We start from the raw sequence: 22256 nt of genomic DNA on the forward strand, positions 1-22256 counted from the left end.
TTGTCATACTAACTCATTTGTCATACTAACTCAGTTGTAACTCTCACTCAGTTGTCATACTAACTCAGTTGTCATACTAACTCAGTTGTAACTCTCACTCCATTGTCATACTAACTCATTTGTCATACTAACTCAGTTGTAACTCTCACTCAGTTGTCATACTAACTCAGTTGTAACTCTCACTCCATTGTCATACTAACTCAGTTGTAACTCTCACTCAGTTGTCATACTAACTCAGTTGTAACTCAGTTGTCATACTAACTCATTGTCATACTAACTCAGTTGTCATACTAACTCAGTTGTAACTAACTAACTCACTCCAGTTGTCATACTAACTCAGTTGTCATACTAACTCAGTTGGTCATACTAACTCAGTTGTCATACTAACTCAGTTGTCATACTAACTCAGTTGGTCATACTAACTCAGTTGGTCATACTAACTCAGTTGTCATACTAACTCAGTTGTCATACTAACTCAGTTGTCATACTAACTCAGTTGTAACCCTCACTCAGTTGTCATACTAACTCAGTTGTAACCCTCACTCAGTTGTCATACTAACTCAGTTGTAACTCTCTCAGTTGTCATACTAACTCAGTTGTAACTCTCTCAGTTGTCATCACTACTAACTCAGTTGTCATACTAACTCAGTTGTTATACTAACTCAGTTGTAACTCTCAGTTGGTCATACTAACTCAGTTGTCATACTAACTCAGTTGTCATACTAACTCAGTTGGTCATACTAACTCAGTTGTCATACTAACTCAGTTGTCATACTAACTCAGTTGTCATACTAACTCAGTTGTAACTCTCACTCCATTGTCATACTAACTCATTTGTCATACTAACTCAGTTGTCATACTAACTCTCACTCACTCAGTTGTCATACTAACTCAGTTGTAACCAGTTGGTCATACACTCAGTTGTCATACTAACTCAGTTGTAACCCTCACTCAGTTGTCAGTTGTCATACTAACTCAGTTGTCATACTAACTCAGTTGTCATACTAACTCAGTTGTCATACTAACTCAGTTGTAACTCTCACTCAGTTGTCATACTAACTCATTTGTAACCCTCACTCAGTTGTCATACTAACTTAGTTGTAACTCTCACTCAGTTGTCATACTAACTCATTTGTCATACTAACTCAGTTGTAACTCTCACTCAGTTGTCATACTAACTCATTTGTCATACTAACTCAGTTGTAACTCTCACTCAGTTGTCATACTAACTCAGTTGTAACTCTCTCAGTTGTAACTCTCTCAGTTGTCATACTAACTCAGTTGTAACTCTCTCAGTTGTCATACTAACTCAGTTGTAACTCTCTCAGTTGTCATACTAACTCAGTTGTAACTCTCTCAGTTGTCATACTAACTCAGTTGTAACTCTCTCAGTTGTCATACTAACTCAGTTGTAACTCTCTCAGTTGTCATACTAACTCAGTTGTAACTCTCTCAGTTGTCATACTAACTCAGTTGTAACTCTCTCAGTTGTCATACTAACTCAGTTGTCATACTAACTCAGTTGTCATACTAACTCAGTTGGTTATACTAACTCAGTTGGTCATACTAACTCAGTTGTCATACTAACTCAGTTGGTCATACTAACTCAGTTGTCATACTAACTCAGTTGGTCATACTAACTCAGTTGGTCATACTAACTCAGTTGTCATACTAACTCAGTTGTCATACTAACTCAGTTGTCATACTAACTCAGTTGTCATACTAACTCAGTTGTCATACTAACTCAGTTGTAACTCTCACTCCATTGTCATACTAACTCAGTTGTCATACTAACTCAGTTGTCATACTAACTCAGTTGTAACTCTCTCAGTTGTCATACTAACTCAGTTGTAACTCTCTCAGTTGTCATACTAACTCAGTTGTCATACTAACTCAGTTGTCATACTAACTCAGTTGGTTATACTAACTCAGTTGGTCATACTAACTCAGTTGTCATACTAACTCAGTTGTCATACTAACTCAGTTGGTCATACTAACTCAGTTGTCATACTAACTCAGTTGTCATACTAACTCAGTTGTCATACTAACTCAGTTGTCATACTAACTCAGTTGTCATACTAACTCAGTTGTCATACTAACTCAGTTGTCATACTAACTCAGTTGTCATACTAACTCAGTTGTCATACTAACTCAGTTGTTTAACTCAGTTGTAACTAACTCAGTTGTCATACTAACTCAGTTGTCATACTAACTCAGTTGTAACTCTCACCATTTGTCATACTAACTCAGTTGTAACCCTCACTCAGTTGTCATACTAACTCAGTTGTAACCCTCACTCAGTTGTCATACTAACTCAGTTGTCATACTAACTCAGTTGTAACCCTCACTCAGTTGTCATACTAACTCAGTTGTCATACTAACTAACTCAGTTGTCATACTAACTCATTTGTCATACTAACTCAGTTGTAACTCTCACTCAGTTGTCATACTAAACTCATTTGTAACTCAGTTGTCATACTAACTCAGTTGTCATACTAACTCAGTTGTAACTACTCACTCAGTTGTCATACTAACTCATTTGTCATACTAACTCAGTTGTAACTCTCTAACTCAGTTGTCATACTAACTCATTTGTCATACTAACTCAGTTGTATCTCAGTTGTCTACTAACTCAGTTGTCATACTAACTCAGTTGTAACATACTAACTCAGTTGTCTACTAACTCAGTTGTCATACTAACTCAGTTGTAACTCTCTCAGTTGTCATACTAACTCAGTTGTAACTCTCTCAGTTGTCATACTAACTCAGTTGTAACTAACTCTCAGTTGTCATACTAACTCAGTTGTAACTCTAACTCAGTTGTCATACTAACTCAGTTGTAACTCTCTCAGTTGTCATACTAACTCAGTTGTAACTAACTCAGTTGTCATACTAACTCAGTTGTAACTCTCACTCAGTTGTCATACTAACTCAGTTGTCATACTAACTCAGTTGTCATACTAACTCAGTTGGTCATACTAACTCAGTTGTCATACTAACTCAGTTGTCATACTAACTCAGTTGGTCATACTAACTCAGTTGTCATACTAAACTCAGTTGTCATACTAACTCAGTTGTCATACTAACTCAGTTCCATTGTCATACTAACTCAGTTGTCATACTAACTCAGTTGTCACTCCAGTTGTCATACTAACTCAGTTGTAACCCTAACTCAGTTGTCATACTAACTCAGTTGTAACTCTAACTCAGTTGTTGTCATACTAACTCAGTTGTAACTCTAACTCAGTTGTCATACTAACTCAGTTGTAACTCTAACTCAGTTGTCATACTAACTCAGTTGTCATACTAACTCAGTTGTCATACTAACTCAGTTGGTCATACTAACTCAGTTGTCATACTAACTCAGTTGTCATACTAACTCAGTTGTCATACTAACTCAGTTGGTCATACTAACTCAGTTGTCATACTAACTCAGTTGTCATACTAACTCAGTTGTAATACTAACTCCATAACTCAGTTGTCACTAACTCAGTTTGTCATACTAATTTGTCATACTAACTCAGTTGTCAACTCAGTTGTAACTCAGTTGTCATACTAACTCAGTTGTCATACTAACTCAGTTGTAACCCTCACTCAGTTGTCATACTAACTCAGTTGTAACTCAGTTGTCTCTAACTCAGTTGTCATACTAACTTGTCATACTAACTCAGTTGTCATACTAACTCAGTTGTCATACTAACTCAGTTGTCATACTCAGTTGTCATACTAACTCAGTTGTAACTCAGTTGTCATACTAACTCAGTTGTCATACTAACTCAGTTGTCATACTAACTCAGTTGTCATACTAACTCAGTTGTAACTCTAACTCAGTTGTCATAACTAACTCAGTTGTAACTAACTCAGTTGTCATACTAACTCAGTTGTAACTCTCACTCAGTTGTCATACTAACTCATTTGTCATACTAACTCAGTTGTAACTCTCACTCAGTTGTCATACTAACTCATTTGTCATACTAACTCAGTTGTCATACTAACTCAGTTGTCATACTCAGTTGTCATACTAACTCAGTTGTAACTAACTCAGTTGTCTACTAACTCAGTTGTCATACTAACTCAGTTGTCACTCAGTTGTCATACTAACTCAGTTGTCATACTAACTCAGTTGTAACTACTAACTCAGTTGTCATACTAACTCAGTTGTAACTAACTCAGTTGTCATACTAACTCAGTTGTAACTCTAACTCAGTTGTCATACTAACTCAGTTGTAAGTTGTCATACTAACTCAGTTGTCATACTAACTCAGTTGTAACTCTCAGTTCTAAGTTGTCATACTAACTCAGTTGTAACTCTCTCAGTTGTCATACTAACTCAGTTGTCATACTAACTCAGTTGTCATACTAACTCAGTTGGTCATACTAACTCAGTTGGTCATACTAACTCAGTTGTCATACTAACTCAGTTGGTCATACTAACTCAGTTGGTCATACTAACTCAGTTGTCATACTAACTCAGTTGGTCATACTAACTCAGTTGTCATACTAACTCAGTTGTCATACTAACTCAGTTGTAACTCTCACTCCATTGTCATACTAACTCATTTGTCATACTAACTCAGTTGTAACTCTCACTCCATTGTCATACTAACTCAGTTGTCATACTAACTCAGTTGGTCATACTAACTCAGTTGTCATACTAACTCAGTTGTCATACTAACTCAGTTGTAACTCTCTCAGTTGTCATACTAACTCAGTTGTAACTCTCTCAGTTGTCATACTAACTCAGTTGGTTATACTAACTCAGTTGGTCATACTAACTCAGTTGTCATACTAACTCAGTTGTCATACTAACTCAGTTGGTCATACTAACTCAGTTGTCATACTAACTCAGTTGTCATACTAACTCAGTTGGTCATACTAACTCAGTTGTCATACTAACTCAGTTGGTCATACTAACTCAGTTGTCATACTAACTCATTTGTCATACTAACTCAGTTGTCACTCCATTGTCATACTAACTCAGTTGTCATACTAACCATTGTCATACTAACTCAGTTGTCATACTAACTCAGTTGGTCATACTAACTCAGTTGTCATACTAACTCAGTTGTCATACTAACTCAGTTGTCATACTAACTCATTTGTCATACTAACTCAGTTGTAACTCTCACTCAGTTGTCATACTAACTCAGTTGTAACTCTCACTCCATTGTCATACTAACTCATTTGTCATACTAACTCAGTTGTAACTCTCAGTTGTCATCAGTTGTCATACTAACTCAGTTGTAACTCTCACTCCATTGTCATACTAACTCATTTGTCATACTAACTCAGTTGTAACTCTCACTCAGTTGTCATACTAACTCAGTTGTAACTCTCACTCCATTGTCATACTAACTCAGTTGTCATACTAACTCAGTTGTAACTCTCACTCCATTGTCATACTAACTCAGTTGTCATACTAACTCAGTTGTCATACTAACTCAGTTGTCATACTAACTCAGTTGTAACTCTCACTCCATTGTCATACTAACTCATTTGTCATACTAACTCAGTTGTACTCTCACTCTCAACTCCAGTTGTCATACTAACTCAGTTGTCATACTAACTCAGTTGTCATACTAACTCAGTTGGTCATACTAACTCAGTTGTCATACTAACTCAGTTGTCATACTAACTCAGTTGTAACTCTCTCAGTAACTCCAGTTGTCATACTAACTCAGTTGTCATACTAACTCAGTTGTCATACTAACTCAGTTGTCATACTAACTCAGTTGTCATACTAACTCAGTTGTCATACTAACTCAGTTGGTCATACTAACTCAGTTCAGTTGTCACTAACTCAGTTGTAACTAACTCAGTTGTCATACTAACTCAGTTGTCATACTAACTCAGTTGGTCATACTAACTCAGTTGTCATACTAACTCAGTTGTCATACTAACTCAGTTGTAACTACTAACTCCAGTTGTCATACTAACTCAGTTGTCAGTTGTCTCTAACTCAGTTGTCATACTAACTCAGTTGTCATACTAACTCTTGTCATACTAACCATTGTCATACTAACTCATTTGTCATACTAACTCAGTTGTAACAGTTGTCATCTAACTCAGTTGTCATACTAACTCAGTTGTAACTCAGTTGTCATACTAACTCATTGTCATACTAACTCATTTGTCATACTAACTCAGTTGTAACTCTCACTCAGTTGTCATACTAACTCAGTTGTCATACTCTCACTCCATTGTCATACTAACTCAGTTGTCATACTAACTCAGTTGTAACTCTCACTCCATTGTCATACTAACTCAGTTAACTCTCAGTTGTCATACTAACTCAGTTGTCATACTAACTCAGTTGTCATACTAACTCAGTTGTCATACTAACTCAGTTGTCATACTAACTCAGTTGTCATACTAACTCAGTTGTCATACTAACTCAGTTGTAACCCTAACTCAGTTGTCATACTAACTCAGTTGTAACTAACTCAGTTGTCATACTAACTCAGTTGTCATACTAACTCAGTTGTCATACTAACTCAGTTGTCATACTAACTCAGTTGTCAACTAACTCAGTTGTCATACTAACTCAGTTGTCATACTAACTCAGTTGTCATACTAACTCAGTTGTCATACTAACTCAGTTGGTAACATACTAACTCATTTGTCATACTAACTCAGTTGTAACTCTCAGTTGTCATACTAACTCAGTTGTCATACTAACTCAGTTGGTCATACTAACTCAGTTGGTCATACTAACTCAGTTGGTCATACTAACTCAGTTGTCATACTAACTCAGTTGTCATACTAACCAGTTGTCATACTAACTCATTTGTCATACTAACTCAGTTGTCATACTAACTCAGTTGTCATACTCCAGTTGTCATACTAACTCAGTTGTCATACTAACTCAGTTGTCATACTACTAACTCAGTTGGTCATACTAACTCAGTTGTCATACTAACTCAGTTGTCATACTAACTCAGTTGTTTGTCATACTAACTCAACTCAGTCATACTAACTCAGTTGTCATACTAACTCAGTTGGTTATACTCAGTTGTCATACTAACTCAGTTGTCATACTAACTCAGTTGTCATACTAACTCAGTTGTCATACTAACTCAGTTGTCATACTAACTCAGTTGGTTATACTAACTCAGTTGGTCATACTAACTCAGTTGGTCATACTAACTCAGTTGTCATACTAACTCAGTTGTCATACTAACTCAGTTGTCATACTAACTCAGTTGTCATACTAACTCAGTTGTCATACTAACTCAGTTGTCATACTAACTCAGTTGTCATACTAACTCAGTTGGTCATACTAACTCAGTTGTCATACTAACTCAGTTGTCATACTAACTCACTAACTCAGTTGTCATACTAACTCAGTTGTCATACTAACTCAGTTGTCATACTAACTCAGTTGTAACTCTCAGTTGTCATACTAACCATTGTCATACTAACTCAGTTTAACTAACTCAGTTGTCATACTAACTCAGTTGTCATACTAACTCAGTTTCATACTAACTCAGTTGTCATAACTAACTCAGTTGTCATACTAACTCAGTTGCGGTAACTAACTCATACTCACTCCATTGTCATACTAACTCAGTTGTCATACTAACTCAGTTGTCATACTAACTCAGTTGTCATACTAACTCAGTTGTAACTCTCACTCAGTTGTCATACTAACTCAGTTGTCATACTAACTCAGTTGTAACTCTCACTCCATTGTCATACTAACTCATTTGTCATACTAACTCAGTTGTAACTCTCACTCAGTTGTCATACTAACTCAGTTGTAACTCTCACTCAGTTGTCATACTAACTCAGTTGTAACTCTCACTCCATTGTCATACTAACTCAGTTGTAACTCTCACTCAGTTGTCATACTAACTCAGTTGTAACTCTCACTCCATTGTCATACTAACTCAGTTGTCATACTAACTCAGTTGTAACTCTCACTCCATTGTCATACTAACTCAGTTGTCATACTAACTCAGTTGGTCATACTAACTCAGTTGTCATACTAACTCAGTTGTCATACTAACTCAGTTGGTCATACTAACTCAGTTGTCATACTAACTCAGTTGTCATACTAACTCAGTTGTCATACTAACTCAGTTGTAACCCTCACTCAGTTGTCATACTAACTCAGTTGTAACCCTCACTCAGTTGTCATACTAACTCAGTTGTAACTCTCTCAGTTGTCATACTAACTCAGTTGTAACTCTCTCAGTTGTCATACTAACTCAGTTGTCATACTAACTCAGTTGTCATACTAACTCAGTTGGTTATACTAACTCAGTTGGTCATACTAACTCAGTTGTCATACTAACTCAGTTGTCATACTAACTCAGTTGTCATACTAACTCAGTTGTCATACTAACTCAGTTGTCATACTAACTCAGTTGTCATTTGTACTAACTCTAAATGACTTAAAGTTGTAAAAATGTCATACTAACTCAGTTGTCATCCATTGTCATACTAACTCATTTGTCATACTAACTCAGTTGTAACTCTCACTCCATTGTCATACTAACTCAGTTGTCATACTAACTCAGTTGTCATACTAACTCAGTTGGTCATACTAACTCAGTTGTCATACTAACTCAGTTGTCATACTAACTCATTTGTCATACTAACTCAGTTGTAACTCTCTCAGTTGTCATACTAACTCAGTTGTAACTCTCTCAGTTGTCATACTAACTCAGTTGGTTATACTAACTCAGTTGGTCATACTAACTCAGTTGGTCATACTAACTCAGTTGTCATACTAACTCAGTTGTCATACTAACTCAGTTGTCATACTAACTCAGTTGTAACTCTCACTCCATTGTCATACTAACTCATTTGTCATACTAACTCAGTTGTAACTCTCACTCCATTGTCATACTAACTCAGTTGTCATACTAACTCAGTTGTCATACTAACTCAGTTGTCATACTAACTCAGTTGTCATACTAACTCTGTTGTCATACTAACTCATTTGTCATACTAACTCAGTTGTAACTCTCACTCAGTTGTCATACTAACTCAGTTGTCATACTAACTCAGTTGTAACTCTCACTCCATTGTCATACTAACTCATTTGTCATACTAACTCAGTTGTAACTCTCACTCAGTTGTCATACTAACTCAGTTGTAACTCTCACTCCATTGTCATACTAACTCATTTGTCATACTAACTCAGTTGTAACTCTCACTCAGTTGTCATACTAACTCAGTTGTAACTCTCACTCCATTGTCATACTAACTCAGTTGTCATACTAACTCAGTTGTAACTCTCACTCCATTGTCATACTAACTCAGTTGTCATACTAACTCAGTTGGTCATACTAACTCAGTTGTCATACTAACTCAGTTGTCATACTAACTCAGTTGGTCATACTAACTCAGTTGTCATACTAACTCAGTTGTCATACTAACTCAGTTGTAACCCTCACTCAGTTGTCATACTAACTCAGTTGTAACCCTCACTCAGTTGTCATACTAACTCAGTTGTAACTCTCACTCAGTTGTCATACTAACTCAGTTGTCATACTAACTCAGTTGTCATACTAACTCAGTTGTAACTCTCACTCAGTTGTAACTCTCACTCCATTGTCATACTAACTCAGTTGTCATACTAATTCAGTTTTCATAGTAACTCAGTTGTAACACGCACTCTGTTGTCATAGTAACTATGTTGTCATAGTAACTCCGTTGTCATAGTAACTCAGTTGTCACACTGTTTTTATGGCTTTATTCCGGCCTCTCCTTCTTTAGGGTGACCCATCTAGCGCGTCTGCCCTCCCCATTGGTTGAGCTGAGCGAGCCGCTGCAGGTGATTCGCTACGAGCAGGGAGGCTTCAGCCACGCCCACCACGACAGTAGCCCCTCCCATCCAGAGACCACCTGCTCACACACACGCCTGGCCGGAAACACTTCGGCACACACTGAGATCTCCTGCAGGTCTGTCTCTTTCTATATGTGTGTGTCTGTGTATCCATATGCTTCCTCTAATTTTCATAGGTTGTCATATTTTTATGGTGTCCATCTGTTTGCACAAATGTGCACTTTGATCCTCCCATATTCCAGTCAGAATAGTCCCCTTAATATACGGATGTTCCCTTCTTCTCCCCAGGTACATCACTGTGTTCCTCTACCTGAACTCTGTGGAGGGAGGTGGAGAGACCACTTTCCCTGTGGCAGACAATCGCACCTATGAGGAGGAGGTGGGTGACCATACTATAAGCATTGTCCGTACTAAGAGTTTTTTGCTTTCATGTTGAATGATGAGAAGGCTACTGATTTCCTGAATTGTGCTGCTATTGCAAACACAATGCTGAACAATGACAAGGAATCTGAGTGAGAAGCACTTGTCATGCTTCATATCAGGAGCATAGAGGAGCTGCATGTTTGTTGTGTTTGCACGTGTGTGTGTCCCCTCCAGGCATTAGTGCAGGGTGGTGTGGATCTGACAGACACACAGCAGAGCTGTAACAGAGGAAACCTCAGGGTGAAACCAACAGCTGGGACTGCTCTCCTCTGGTACAACCATCTCTCTGATGGCAAAGGTACGTTCCAGCACACACACTGCTCCATTCTCTGTGACTTGTTTTCTCCGGTAACACTGTACGCCACTAGTCAAACTCCCCCCCCCCCCCCCCCTGTCCCGCAGGTTGGATGGGTGAGGTGGATGAATACTCCCTCCATGGGGACTGCCCTGTGACCCGAGGGGTGAAGTGGGTAGCCAACAGCTGGGTGAACGTGGACCCGGACCATCAGCGCCAAGCCCGCTACCAGAGACTGGTGACCCACAGACAGGAGGGCGAGCCGGTCAGAGAGGAGCGGGAACCCCCACTCCCTCACAGCAACCACCACCAGGACCTGTAGTACTGTAGCTAGGGCTACTGGGAACACACTGTGGGGAGATGCACACGTTCCTTTAAGCACACGGGCAAATCACAATTTCCGCTTAGTCATGTTGTGAAAATTTGACTTAAATGGCAGTTAGGATTTGCCCCTCAGAATATCTGAAAAGACAAAGTACCTGTGTAATTAATTGAATTCAAAACCCAGTTCTAATTACACATGCAGACATTTTAGTTGCATTGGTCTGTTTTTCAGTCAGTTATGGTTCTGAGGGATCCATTCTTGTTTTAAATGTAGTATTCACAGCAAATTGAGCCAAATTAGAATATAATCAGATGACCCATCTATGTCTTCCTGACAGGCAGATTTGATGTGGGATTGTATCTGTATAGTTCTGTCTGTTTCTTTCATGAGTGATGTGATGTTCTGAAACTATTTGTCAACAGAGTTGGGATGATGGGGGTGCTAGTGGGCTCGAGGAAGCCCAATAAGGCCCCTGGACCTCAAGCATTAGATATTTACGTTGGCCCAGCCCAATGTCTTTAGGGAACCAAGAGTCCATGTGTAACCAGTGTGTCTGTGCTGCTAACAGCCTCACTTCCTCCACTGTCCCTTTCCTCTTCCTGGGCGTGAACCACTAATTCCAAACACGCCTGCTTGACATACAAACCAGTTGCGCCACAGAAAAGGATTGAATTTAATGGCCCCATTTCAAGCTGTGGATGATTTTATCCAGTACAATTTGAATCCTGTTTCTATGTTACAGTTCCTGTCTGGTGATTGTGTTAGGATGATGAAGAACCACTCTCATTCTCAAACGAGCTGTCCTTTCATACAACTCCTTGTTAAAGATGGAACCCGCATTAGGGGAAACAGCGCCACTGTCCGTCCCCAGCACCTTTTGTTATTGTTTGAGTTTGGACAAAACGGAGGTGAGGTGCGTTGAGCAGTGTGGTTAAAGACACTAAAACCTGCAGTACATATCCTGCTGTTATATCAATGATGTTTGAGAGGGAGAAAAACGGTGAGATTTACAGTAACTTCTTTGTTGTTGTAATAATAGTTATTTTTCAAAGTCTTCTTGATTCAGGATTCAGATAAATGTGTTTATTTATTTGTTGTATTTGATTATTTATTATCTATGTTATTATTATTTATTAACTTAATAAGGTGATTGATGAATGTATCATTATTACTTGACTGGTTGATGTTGCATTGAGTCTATTACAGTTGTTGTTCACTGTATACATACAATAAGTCATGGAAAACAATACCATTTGTATGTTTTTTTCTGTAGCTACAGTGAATGTGAATTTTGATCTAAGCCTGGCACCGAGGAGCATTTACATGGGGTTCTCTCATTTGGGAAAAAGTCATTCCTACATCCTCTTTCCTGTGACCGATAAGAGGTTGAGTGTTTGGAGAGTGTGTCAATTCGTTAAAAGGCAAATGGAAGACGGTCCTTCTCGATAGCCTCCTTTTGGCAAGAAAGCACCACTGAGGTATAATAAGAACTGGAGACGACTTCCAAGATGTCTGACTGTTGTTTTCAAGGTCATCTACTCATGTTCGCATACGCCGATTCATAGGCCTTTTATCAATTAGATTTGCTCACCTCATGCATCCTCTCTTCTTCGTCCTCTTTCGCCTCCTTTTGAAAAAGGTCAAAGTTAATTGAGAGTAACCGTTGATGGAAATGCGCTTGCTTGAAATGAGACGGTCCTTTTAGCTAACCTTTTCCTAACCTTAACCTAATTATCCTAACCTGTTGCATAAATTCTCCTAACCTGCTACGAAATGTCAAATCTGACCTTAATTTGACAAAAGCTTGATCCTTTTTAGCTGTGACCCTGGAACCCTGGCCCCTTGGGAAGCACAAGCAATGATGTTTTATAACTAACCCAAGATAGACCACAGTCTGTCATTTCCAATGGGAGCAAATGAATCATAGTGTGCAGAACTAGTCGTGCTCGTTCTAGCATGTGTTTCCATATTTCCGTTAGGGAACGCCAACTCTGAAGTCGAGTGGGCAATAACTCAATTCGCCACTTCACTCCTAAACAACACACTTTTTAGAAACTTTGACAAAGGGTAAAGTCTACAAAAATGTGTCCAATCTGTTTGTAACATATTCTGGTTTTGGGAACAGAAAACTGTATTGAGAACAAATGTTTCATCAATGAGAAATCCATCTCACTCGATCTTCTCCCACTGCTGGCCACTGGGCTTCGTATCATCACCATATTTGGTGATGAGTGGAAATACCACCTTCTTGTTCTTCTATGAGATTTAACTGCGGTTGGCATCCAATTTGTTGCATTACCGCCACCTACTGGACTGGAGTAGAACTCCCTTATACTTTACTTGAAAAAGAAAAATGTACTAAATAAATACCCTACCATCTAACACTATACTCACTAATTTCAAAATTATATAAAATAAAATTAACAACCCTTTACTCCACGAATTAAATGTATGTATTCCTACCCCATGCCATCACCCTGAAAGGATGAGACATCACCACGTAACACACCCTGTAACTGCTGATGTCAAGTCTCACACACCTAAATACCTCTCTGCAGCTGCCAACACGTTCTCAATTTTCAGAGACTTCCGATCCATCCCTGCAGTACAATTAATAACCATTGCAATAAATGCTAACTTATTTCACTTTTTGGCCTCTCTCTCTGTACTGGTATGTCTCTACTACTCTCACCACTCCTCCCCCTTAACCCATCTTCCTCTACTTTCTCCACTGGCTCAGCATATGACAACTTCTGCTCTACTGTAACCCTGGAAACCTCAACCTGCACAGGACATGTCTGATCCCCAGCTCCATGGGCACCCCTACAATAAACACATTCCACTACCTTCCCCAATACTACACATTCCTTTGTCTCATGCCCTTCTGCACATTTCTCACACCTTGGACCCTCCCTCCTGCACTGCTGTCACATGCCCATAAGCTTGACACCTGTAACATCATAATGTACTCGGCACATATGTTCGTACAGGATAACTTATATATCCTAACTTCACTTTGTCAGGCAAAGACAACTTCAAAACTCAGAAGAACAGACAATGACTCTTCTGTTCCCTCCCTCTCGCCACCCTGTCTGCATCGCATCAAACGACAAGCATCACAAACACCGGGAATCTTTCCCCTCAGCTGGTCAACGTTTATATCTACTGCTACCCCAGTGATCACTCCTTTCATTGGTGCCCTTTTCTTGAGAACGAAACAATTCACCTTTATGGTCCCATCCGTTTGACTTTGAGCGCATTCTTCCTCTGCCCAACAGAAACACAAGTAATGATCACTACACCACTTCTAGTTACCCCTCCGATTCCACATGACCCAACTCTTTTTCCACCCGCCGTGAAACCACAAATGGATCAGCCAAAAGGCTGGAGTCCACTTTTTCCATAAACTTCACTACTACTGTCACAGACTCTTCTTCATTCTGATCCTCGGTGCATTCCTCGGTCTCGGATAACTTTCCCCTCATTCACTTCCATTTCTCCTCCTGTCTTCAGCTCCCTCTGCTTACACTTTCTACCATTCTTCTTTGACAAACCATCTCCCTTTTTTCCACAATTTTTATCCAACTCAAGCTCACTCTCTTCTTCCCTCACTCTCTTAGGCATCTTCTCCCTCTCTTTTCCCCTCCATTCATTCTCCGTTTTCCACGTACATGTCTCCTCACGATAATACTGCTGCTCCATCCCTGACACCCATCTTGTACTTGCTTTCTCTAGGGACTCCATTTTTACCCTTCCGGGGTTCTGCTCATGTCCCCAATAACGTGCCTACAACAAAGCCACCAATCGCTGCTCGGTGTTCTCGAGTGGAAACGCCAACCCGAATGCTTCAGATTTGTACATCCGGTGAATCATAATGTTCATTGTTCGACACAATCTGTGACAGAAGTGTATCCTACTGCGGAAGAGTTTTGAAATCTGACACACCCCCTTTGAATTAGCTTTTGTTTTGTCAGAGGAGAAAATCATGCACATGTTTAAAAACAATATGTTACTTATTGTTTTATCTATAAAATGTCTTGCACAACTAACTTAATTTTTTGGATCACTTTCCACATTTATTTTGGGTCCACCACTGTGAACGTCATTTGCCTGATGACGCGCCAGTGGTGAGGATGGTTTCATTTCAAGAAAGTGCATTTCCATCCACGATCACTCCTCGCTAGCTCTCCTCGATTAACGTGGAGATTTTTCAAAAGGAGGCGAGAGAGGACTCGAGGTGAGCAGATCTAATTTATAAAAGGCCCTTGTCTTTCTAGCATGGCTGATGCGCTACACACGTGACTACACAGCGCGCTGACTTTGAGAGTGTGGATTCTTATACATCAGTTGTGTCAACCAGACACTGCCACCCCCGAGCTGCCAACATTCCCTTCTCCACTAGATGTCGCCCAAGGTCAACAGGTAGATGCGATCAAATCCATTCAAAATGGAATCGCTTGCCTGTGTCAATGCTACTGGTTTTGAGCACTTTGGGACGGCTTTAGTTGGCGTGTTGCACCTCTTATTAGAAAGTATTAAACATAGAGGTAATACAAATAGCCAAAATAACGGTCATATGCCAGGAATAAGACAAAGTGTAGCTAAATGAAGACATAAATGTATTAGGTGTTTGCGTTCTTATGCCATCAAACAAACAGGCGCAAACGAAAACATTTAAACTGTAAATGATGTTGCCCTCAAATACCCGGATAAGTACAGGAAGGCACGAATGAATGGATTGTTAGTACACACAACATGGACTGGCCCGTCCTCTCCAACCCCCTAAACTAAACATATTAAGAACCTCCTCATAAAGGCCTACGTGCCAAACGTGACTGTTGTACGTGAGATTGACAGTATGGCTACTGTAGCACAGTGTAGGCTGATCTGGAAAGAGGCTATGTGCGTGTATTGGTTTGTTTGTTGACGGGCACGGGTATCATGCTGTATAGGACCAACAGACACAATACAGAGACGCAGGTTCCCCAGAGTACAAACTAGGCCTGGATACTAATATATTAGTACTAGGCATTGCTTTTCTGTAATTAGGTTAATTGCGTCATTTTATTATATGGTACTAATGTGAATGTTTGCGTTGTCCTTGGAGTAATCGTTTATTGTAGTCTGTCATCTACCAGGTTGATTAATAAAATACTGGACGCCCCCTTAAACTATACATCGACATAAAGTAGGCTTTAATTAATCTGATCTGTGCAAAAACAGCATTGCCATCATCAAGACATGTATTAAGCCAATGGTATGGTAAAGGTGGCCATGGACTAGTTTCTCCTCGTTATGTTTAAGTCATTCGCGTCTTAAACTGTTCCAACTGTAGGCTGGAGCCGCTAGAGTTGCTGTGCGTCACGAGATTGACCTTGCAAAAAAATATGTACTCTTATTCATTCACAAATTGAATGTGATTGTGTTTTGTGGACATTTAGAAATAGAATATGACATGTGCTGTTATCTATCCAGCCCAATTTGCTGCCAGCTAGGCTGTCTGACACTGAGATTTTACTGTGCGGGGTCAGTGGCGTACTTTTTCGCGCACCCCAAGGTCCAAGCAAGCCAGCTCCCCCCAACCAAAAATAATAATATATATATTTTTTTTTACAAAAACCTTCATTTTTTTTGTTTGTAAAAAGGCTAACTTCCTGCAATTTACACATTTTGCCATAGGGCAAAGACAAAAAGGTGTAGTTGTATAGCTATTGTTATGCATTTACATACATGCCATGGGGCAGAGAGATTTTTTATTAATAGCTAATCTCATGCTTTTCTACACATTTTGCCATAAGGCTGATAAATCATTTTGCAGTTTTAAATCAAATTTCCTGCTATTCTACATATTTTACCATGATGCTGAGAGAAAATTTGTTCAATTTGAATGCTAAATTTCCTGTAATTGTACAGATTTCTTTCCATGTTTTATTACATGCTACCATGCTATCTGGGGCCTGACATGCTATCTGGGGCCTGACATGCTATCTGGGGCCTGACATGCCAAATGGGGAGACTGGAGTTGGTTTTCTCACGGGTTAATTATCACAGTGCTAATTATTCCCAATCTAAATGGCGCTGTGTAATATTTTTAAGGTTCAAATGTGTGAATTATTTTAAAGAACTTATCTCCCTGGTCAAATCATGTCAGCATGACAAAACGTTATTAAGGTGAGGTGCATTTGTGTGTTTCATTGGTGAAAGTCGCCGCAGCCCGTCTGGTGTTCAACCTTCCCAAGTTCTCTCACGTCACCCCGCTCCTCCGCTCTCTCCACTGGCTTCCAGTTGAAGCTCGCATCCGCTACAAGACCATGGTGCTTGCCTACGGAGCTGTGAGGGGAACGGCACCTCAGTACCTCCAGGCTCTGATCAGGCCCTACACCCAAACAAGGGCACTGCGTTCATCCACCTCTGGCCTGCTCGCCTCCCTACCACTGAGGAAGTACAGTTCCCGCGCAGCCCAGTCAAAACTGTTCGCTGCTCTGGCCCCCCAATGGTGGAACAAACTCCCTCACGACGCCAGGACAGCGGAGTCAATCACCACCTTCCGGAGACACCTGAAACCCCACCTCTTTCAGGAATACCTAGGATAGGATAAAGTAATCCTTCTCACCCCCCTTAAAAGATTTAGATGCACTATTGTAAAGTGGCTGTTCCACTGGATGTCTTAAGGTGAACGCACCAATTTGTAAGTCGCTCTGGATAAGAGCGTCTGCTAAATGACTTAAATGTAAAATGTAAATGAAAGTAAAACATTAAAAAAAATACTTTGTGTTTTCTTTGTAAATGTTTGAATTATGGGAGTAACCATAAACAATTTATGTTTGTTGAAAAGAGGCGGGGTTGGGGATGGTTGTCACATAGAATGTGGGGTTAGTTGTCTTTATCAACTCCATTATAATAAAAACCACTGGTGTAGTGGAAGGTAAACACAAGTAAACACATTTTACCCACTTTTTGCAGAAAAATGCATTAAAAGTATACTTTTTTCACATGACTGGCGATCAGAGGTTACCAACCTATTTATTTTTGACCACTACATCACTGATTCAAATCACAATCCCTTTTGTGGTTGTGCTATAAAGAGCTCCCTTCATTGCCTCCTCTGTCACACACATATTTTTCTGTCACACACCCACACAAGATACACAAATCCAATTAGCTGAAAATATCATATGTTATTCTCATGGCATAAAATGCTACATTTTGTTAGTAATATCATTTGATAAAAGAAAGGTTGTTAGCAAACATTGTGACAACCAACCCCATACTGTGTGACATCCAACCTCACGGTGGGGCTGGTTGTCACAAGTGGACAGAGTGTGTTAAGGGCTTATAACTCAATTTTGGAATAAGATATGAGGATAAAAAGTGTCCTCCTAATTTTGAAAAGAGCCAGTAAGATATACTGGTGCTGAGAAATACACACGAGTAAAAAGTGACAACCCACCCCGGTCTCCCCTACTGTCCCGTCTACTTGTCAATTCGTGTCCCCCATGGGTCACAATAGGATTCGATTAGCGTCCGTTGCTATGTCAACAGTGTGACTAGCTAATGCATCGAATTTTAGAGCTCATTACAACCTAAAGGATGTTCTTTCCATCACGAAAAAGCATTGCGGGGTTCGAGAGGAGGGGGGGTGGGGTGATACGCCAGTGTATGCGGCTGCTCAAATAATTTAACCATGTAAACAGAATGATTGCCAACCTTCAGTAGGCTATCCGATATTTGATTATTTATTTATTATCCTGTGCGTCGTGCAAATGTATGAATGATAAAAAGCGGCTTGGTGATGGTGCTGGTTTTGCTACGCACTGTAGAACGCGCACTGCACATATTGGCCAATTGCATCTCAGAGCCGTGCGCGGGGAGGAGGGGGGGGCAACCGATAGACCGACGGAGCTGGAACCGCTCACATCACATTCTTCATCTCATCAGAGCCCGGTGAAGGACCTACCCAGCATACAACATCACTTAGCTAGCTAGGTTATTGGACCTCTGACTAAACGATACGAATAGCGACCTAAACCTCTCGATTTACTAGCTAGCTAGCTAGCTATCATTTTCATTTACTGTCATCCATGAGATTCTTCAGGCTATCATTCAAGTGCTTCGTCGACTGCTTTTGAATTCCCTCTCCCCAACGTCTGACGCGACGCTTTGTAAATATTGCATTTATTGTTGAAGGGCACCAACTCGTTATGATAAATTAAAAAATATACATTTTTTTTGATAACAAGAAGGCGAAAAAGAAACCAAGGAAAGAACTGGAGAACTGCATAGCTTCTCTCTCTGTCTCTCTCCCCCTCTGAGGCGCACTGAGTATCTTGATAGCGTCACTAGCTACTAGCTAGCTGCACTTGGCTCTACCCACCTAACGTTACCCGGTTTATTTAAACCTAATCAATCAACATGTCGCCAGAAGTGGAAGAGAACTCCCCAGGTGAGTGATTTAAAAATATATATATATGTGTATATAATAATAACAATGGTAATAACATTATTGTTGTTGCATTGTTATATTGTAGCTATAACTTCAATGAATTCAAAGCAGCATTATAGTTAGGGTATAACGTTAGCTTCAACAGCAAGTGTTTTGGCTACATAGTAGCTAGTTAGGTATAGGCACTACTGTGCACCTCAGATGCACATCTAACTAGCAAAGTATGGACAGATGACATGTTACTTTTATAGATTGTAAACCTGTCACTTCAGACTGAGTTCAAGAGACCTCACTTGCTTTATAATTACCTTAACGTTACACCAGAGTTACCTAGCTAACATCCACCTGCCTGTCAGATGATTAGGCTATCCAGGTAAGGTTATAGCAAATTAGCGACACATCTCTCACTAATATGTGATGCAGCATGATCGTCAAGTCCTCTTGATTTAATGCACTATACAGTAGTGTGCACCTGTTGAAAACTCCAAAAGGCAGGTCACAATCCTGTTCTCACATGAGACTCTTGTTGCAGCCCAGAAGCTGTACTATGCTCCATTAATCTGTGATTGTGTTCGTTGGGGTCTCAGTGACACCTTACTAATGCCAAGGCTAAAGTTTAGATTCCTGGTTAGACAGGAACCAAGTGTATGCTCCCTGTATGTTAGTGTTCTACAACATTGCCAAGCGATCTGGACCTCTGTTAGCAGTTTTGCTCGCTGGTTCAAGATCCATTCAAACTTCTCCACCTTAATCACACTACATCGATCACACAGACCTGCATTGTGTAAGGCAGGCTAGCTTTCTGTCAGAGCCGTCAGTCACTGTCTGATGGGTTGAGTATGCTCCAGTGACTAGGCCTACTAAGGATTATAGCAAATCAACCCACCTCTCATGCCAGACTTGCTATGTCTATGAAAGCAGATATCCAAGCATATTCTATTCTATTAGCATCAGGTTCTTTCTCTCTCTCTCCTGCCCTCCCTCTCCTGCTCACACACTCCCCCTAACTGCTCTGATCTGGAAAAAACTGCTTTCCTAATGTGCATCCGGATCAGAGCGGCTGACATCGATATCATAGAAGGCGCACATTAATGAACTGTCAGAAGAATCGGTTTGTTTGAGAGGGAGAAAGAGAAAGACAGAGAGAAAGTAAATTAAAGTGTTGTCGTAGTCAGTGGTGAGACGGACACCTCGTTGTTGTAGTCAGTTGTGAGACTTGTCGTACCCCAGCACAAAAATCACTTTTTGGGAACTGGGAAGAGGTAGAGAGAGGGTAGGAGAGAGAGGGGGAGCATTAATTGTAAGGTATGCTGACTTGTCAATAGCTCATTGATTCGAATTGAGAAGGAGGGAAAAATAAACAAGGAGAAAGGATGCAAGAAAGGCATCTGGACCATTAAAGGCAATTGCATTTCCAGTAGCTACCCTACACTCTTAGAAAAAAGGGTTCTGTGTTTGTCCCCATAGGATAACCCTTTGATGAACCCCTTTTGGTTCCTTGAAAGAGTTCTACCTGCAACCAAAAAGGGTTCTACCTGGAACCAAAAAGGGTTCTCCTATGGGGACAGACACAGAACCCTTTTGGAACCCTTTTTTCTAAGAGTGTACATTACAGTAGGAGTACTGCCCTCTTTTACAGCATGAGGTAAATGTAGGCCTGAGCTTAGACTGCTGACTGAAGAACTGCACTGTCTGGAGGTCATAGGCTTAGAGAGGATTTAATACATATTTCATATTGTTGTGTAATAGGACTGACAATGTTCTTAGTTGTCACTCAGCTCTATTAGAAATATAGAGGCAGTAGACATAGCCTACCATACATATAACTACATGTTTCCACCATGCTTGTAGTCACTCCATCTTAATGATGTGGGGAGGGGGGGGGCTTTTTGGCATTCACTGTGAGTCACTGCAGCTTTGCGAGTTTGTGACTCCTATGATTGATTTTGTTGATTGGTGGACCTTTATGTTTATGTGGCTGTAAAAACTTGGTTGATTTACAAGGCAAGCAAATAGCTTTTAACCCCTCTCTTTCTGTCTCTCTCGCTCGCTCCCTCTCTCCACTCTTCCTCCATACCACCCCCCCCTCTCTCTCTCCCAGGTGATGTACGGCTCTCCCAGATGGAAGCAGGGATTCCATCTGAGGAGGAGGGTGGTGTGGCTCGCCCCCTAGTCCCTGTGCCTGGGGTTGGGGTGGGGGCAGGGGGGTGTGAGGGAGGGGGAGGACAGACCCAAACACAGCCTCAGGTCCAGGCTACAGCAGTACCGTATGTAGAGAGAGAGACCTGGACCAGACAGATGGACTTCATCATGTCCTGTGTGGGCTTCGCTGTGGGGCTGGGCAACGTGTGGCGCTTCCCTTACCTCTGCTACAAGAACGGTGGAGGTGAGCTCACACACACACACAATGTATATACACACACACCCACACACACACACACACACAATGTATACACACACACACACACACACACACACACACACACACACACACACACAATGTATATACACACACACACACACACACACACACAATGTATATACACACACACACACAATGTATATACACACACACACACACACACACACAATGTATATACACACACACACACACAATGTAATACACACACACACACAAACAAACCAACAAACACAATACTCACACATTTTCAGCATGTGCACAGCACACACATACTGTACATACTCAGACTTAATTAAACACATTTCAACATACTTGCACTCAGCATATGCACACAGCCATACTGACACACCCATACTGACACAGCCACACTGACACAGACACACTGACACAGACACACTGACACAGACACGCTGACACAGTCACACTGACACAGACACACTGACACAGACACGCTGACACAGTCACACTGACACAGACACACTGACACAGACACGCTGACACAGACACACTGACACAGTCACACTGACACAGACACACTGACACAGACACACT

General features: G+C 40.5%; 2 protein-coding genes across 4 annotated transcripts in view; both read left to right on the forward strand.

Annotated features, from left to right (window-relative positions):
* The window catches only part of LOC115101853 (transmembrane prolyl 4-hydroxylase-like), a 33932-nt gene extending 21846 nt beyond the window's left edge, over positions 1-12086 (forward strand). Inside the window, exons 6-9 of the mRNA XM_065005270.1 lie at positions 9727-9912; positions 10085-10175; positions 10394-10517; positions 10622-12086. Coding sequence (XP_064861342.1) covers positions 9727-9912; positions 10085-10175; positions 10394-10517; positions 10622-10836 — 616 coding nt within the window. The 3' untranslated portion in view covers positions 10837-12086. The remainder of the gene's footprint in view (positions 1-9726; positions 9913-10084; positions 10176-10393; positions 10518-10621) is intronic.
* Positions 12087-15007: 2921 nt separating this feature from the next.
* The window catches only part of si:ch211-117c9.5 (sodium- and chloride-dependent creatine transporter 1), a 48712-nt gene continuing 41463 nt past the window's right edge, over positions 15008-22256 (forward strand). For 2 of the 3 annotated variants that reach the window (XM_065005271.1, XM_065005272.1), the window contains exons 1-2: positions 18711-19282; positions 21384-21668. In XM_065005271.1, coding sequence (XP_064861343.1) covers positions 19252-19282; positions 21384-21668 — 316 coding nt within the window. In that variant the 5' untranslated portion in view covers positions 18711-19251. Of the gene's footprint in view, positions 15077-18710; positions 19283-21383; positions 21669-22256 lie in introns of those variants that run through there. The other variant, XM_065005274.1, reaches the window with a different exon arrangement.

Source organism: Oncorhynchus nerka, linkage group LG20 (assembly GCF_034236695.1).
Source record: "Oncorhynchus nerka isolate Pitt River linkage group LG20, Oner_Uvic_2.0, whole genome shotgun sequence".
NCBI classification, from domain to species: domain Eukaryota; kingdom Metazoa; phylum Chordata; class Actinopteri; order Salmoniformes; family Salmonidae; genus Oncorhynchus; species Oncorhynchus nerka.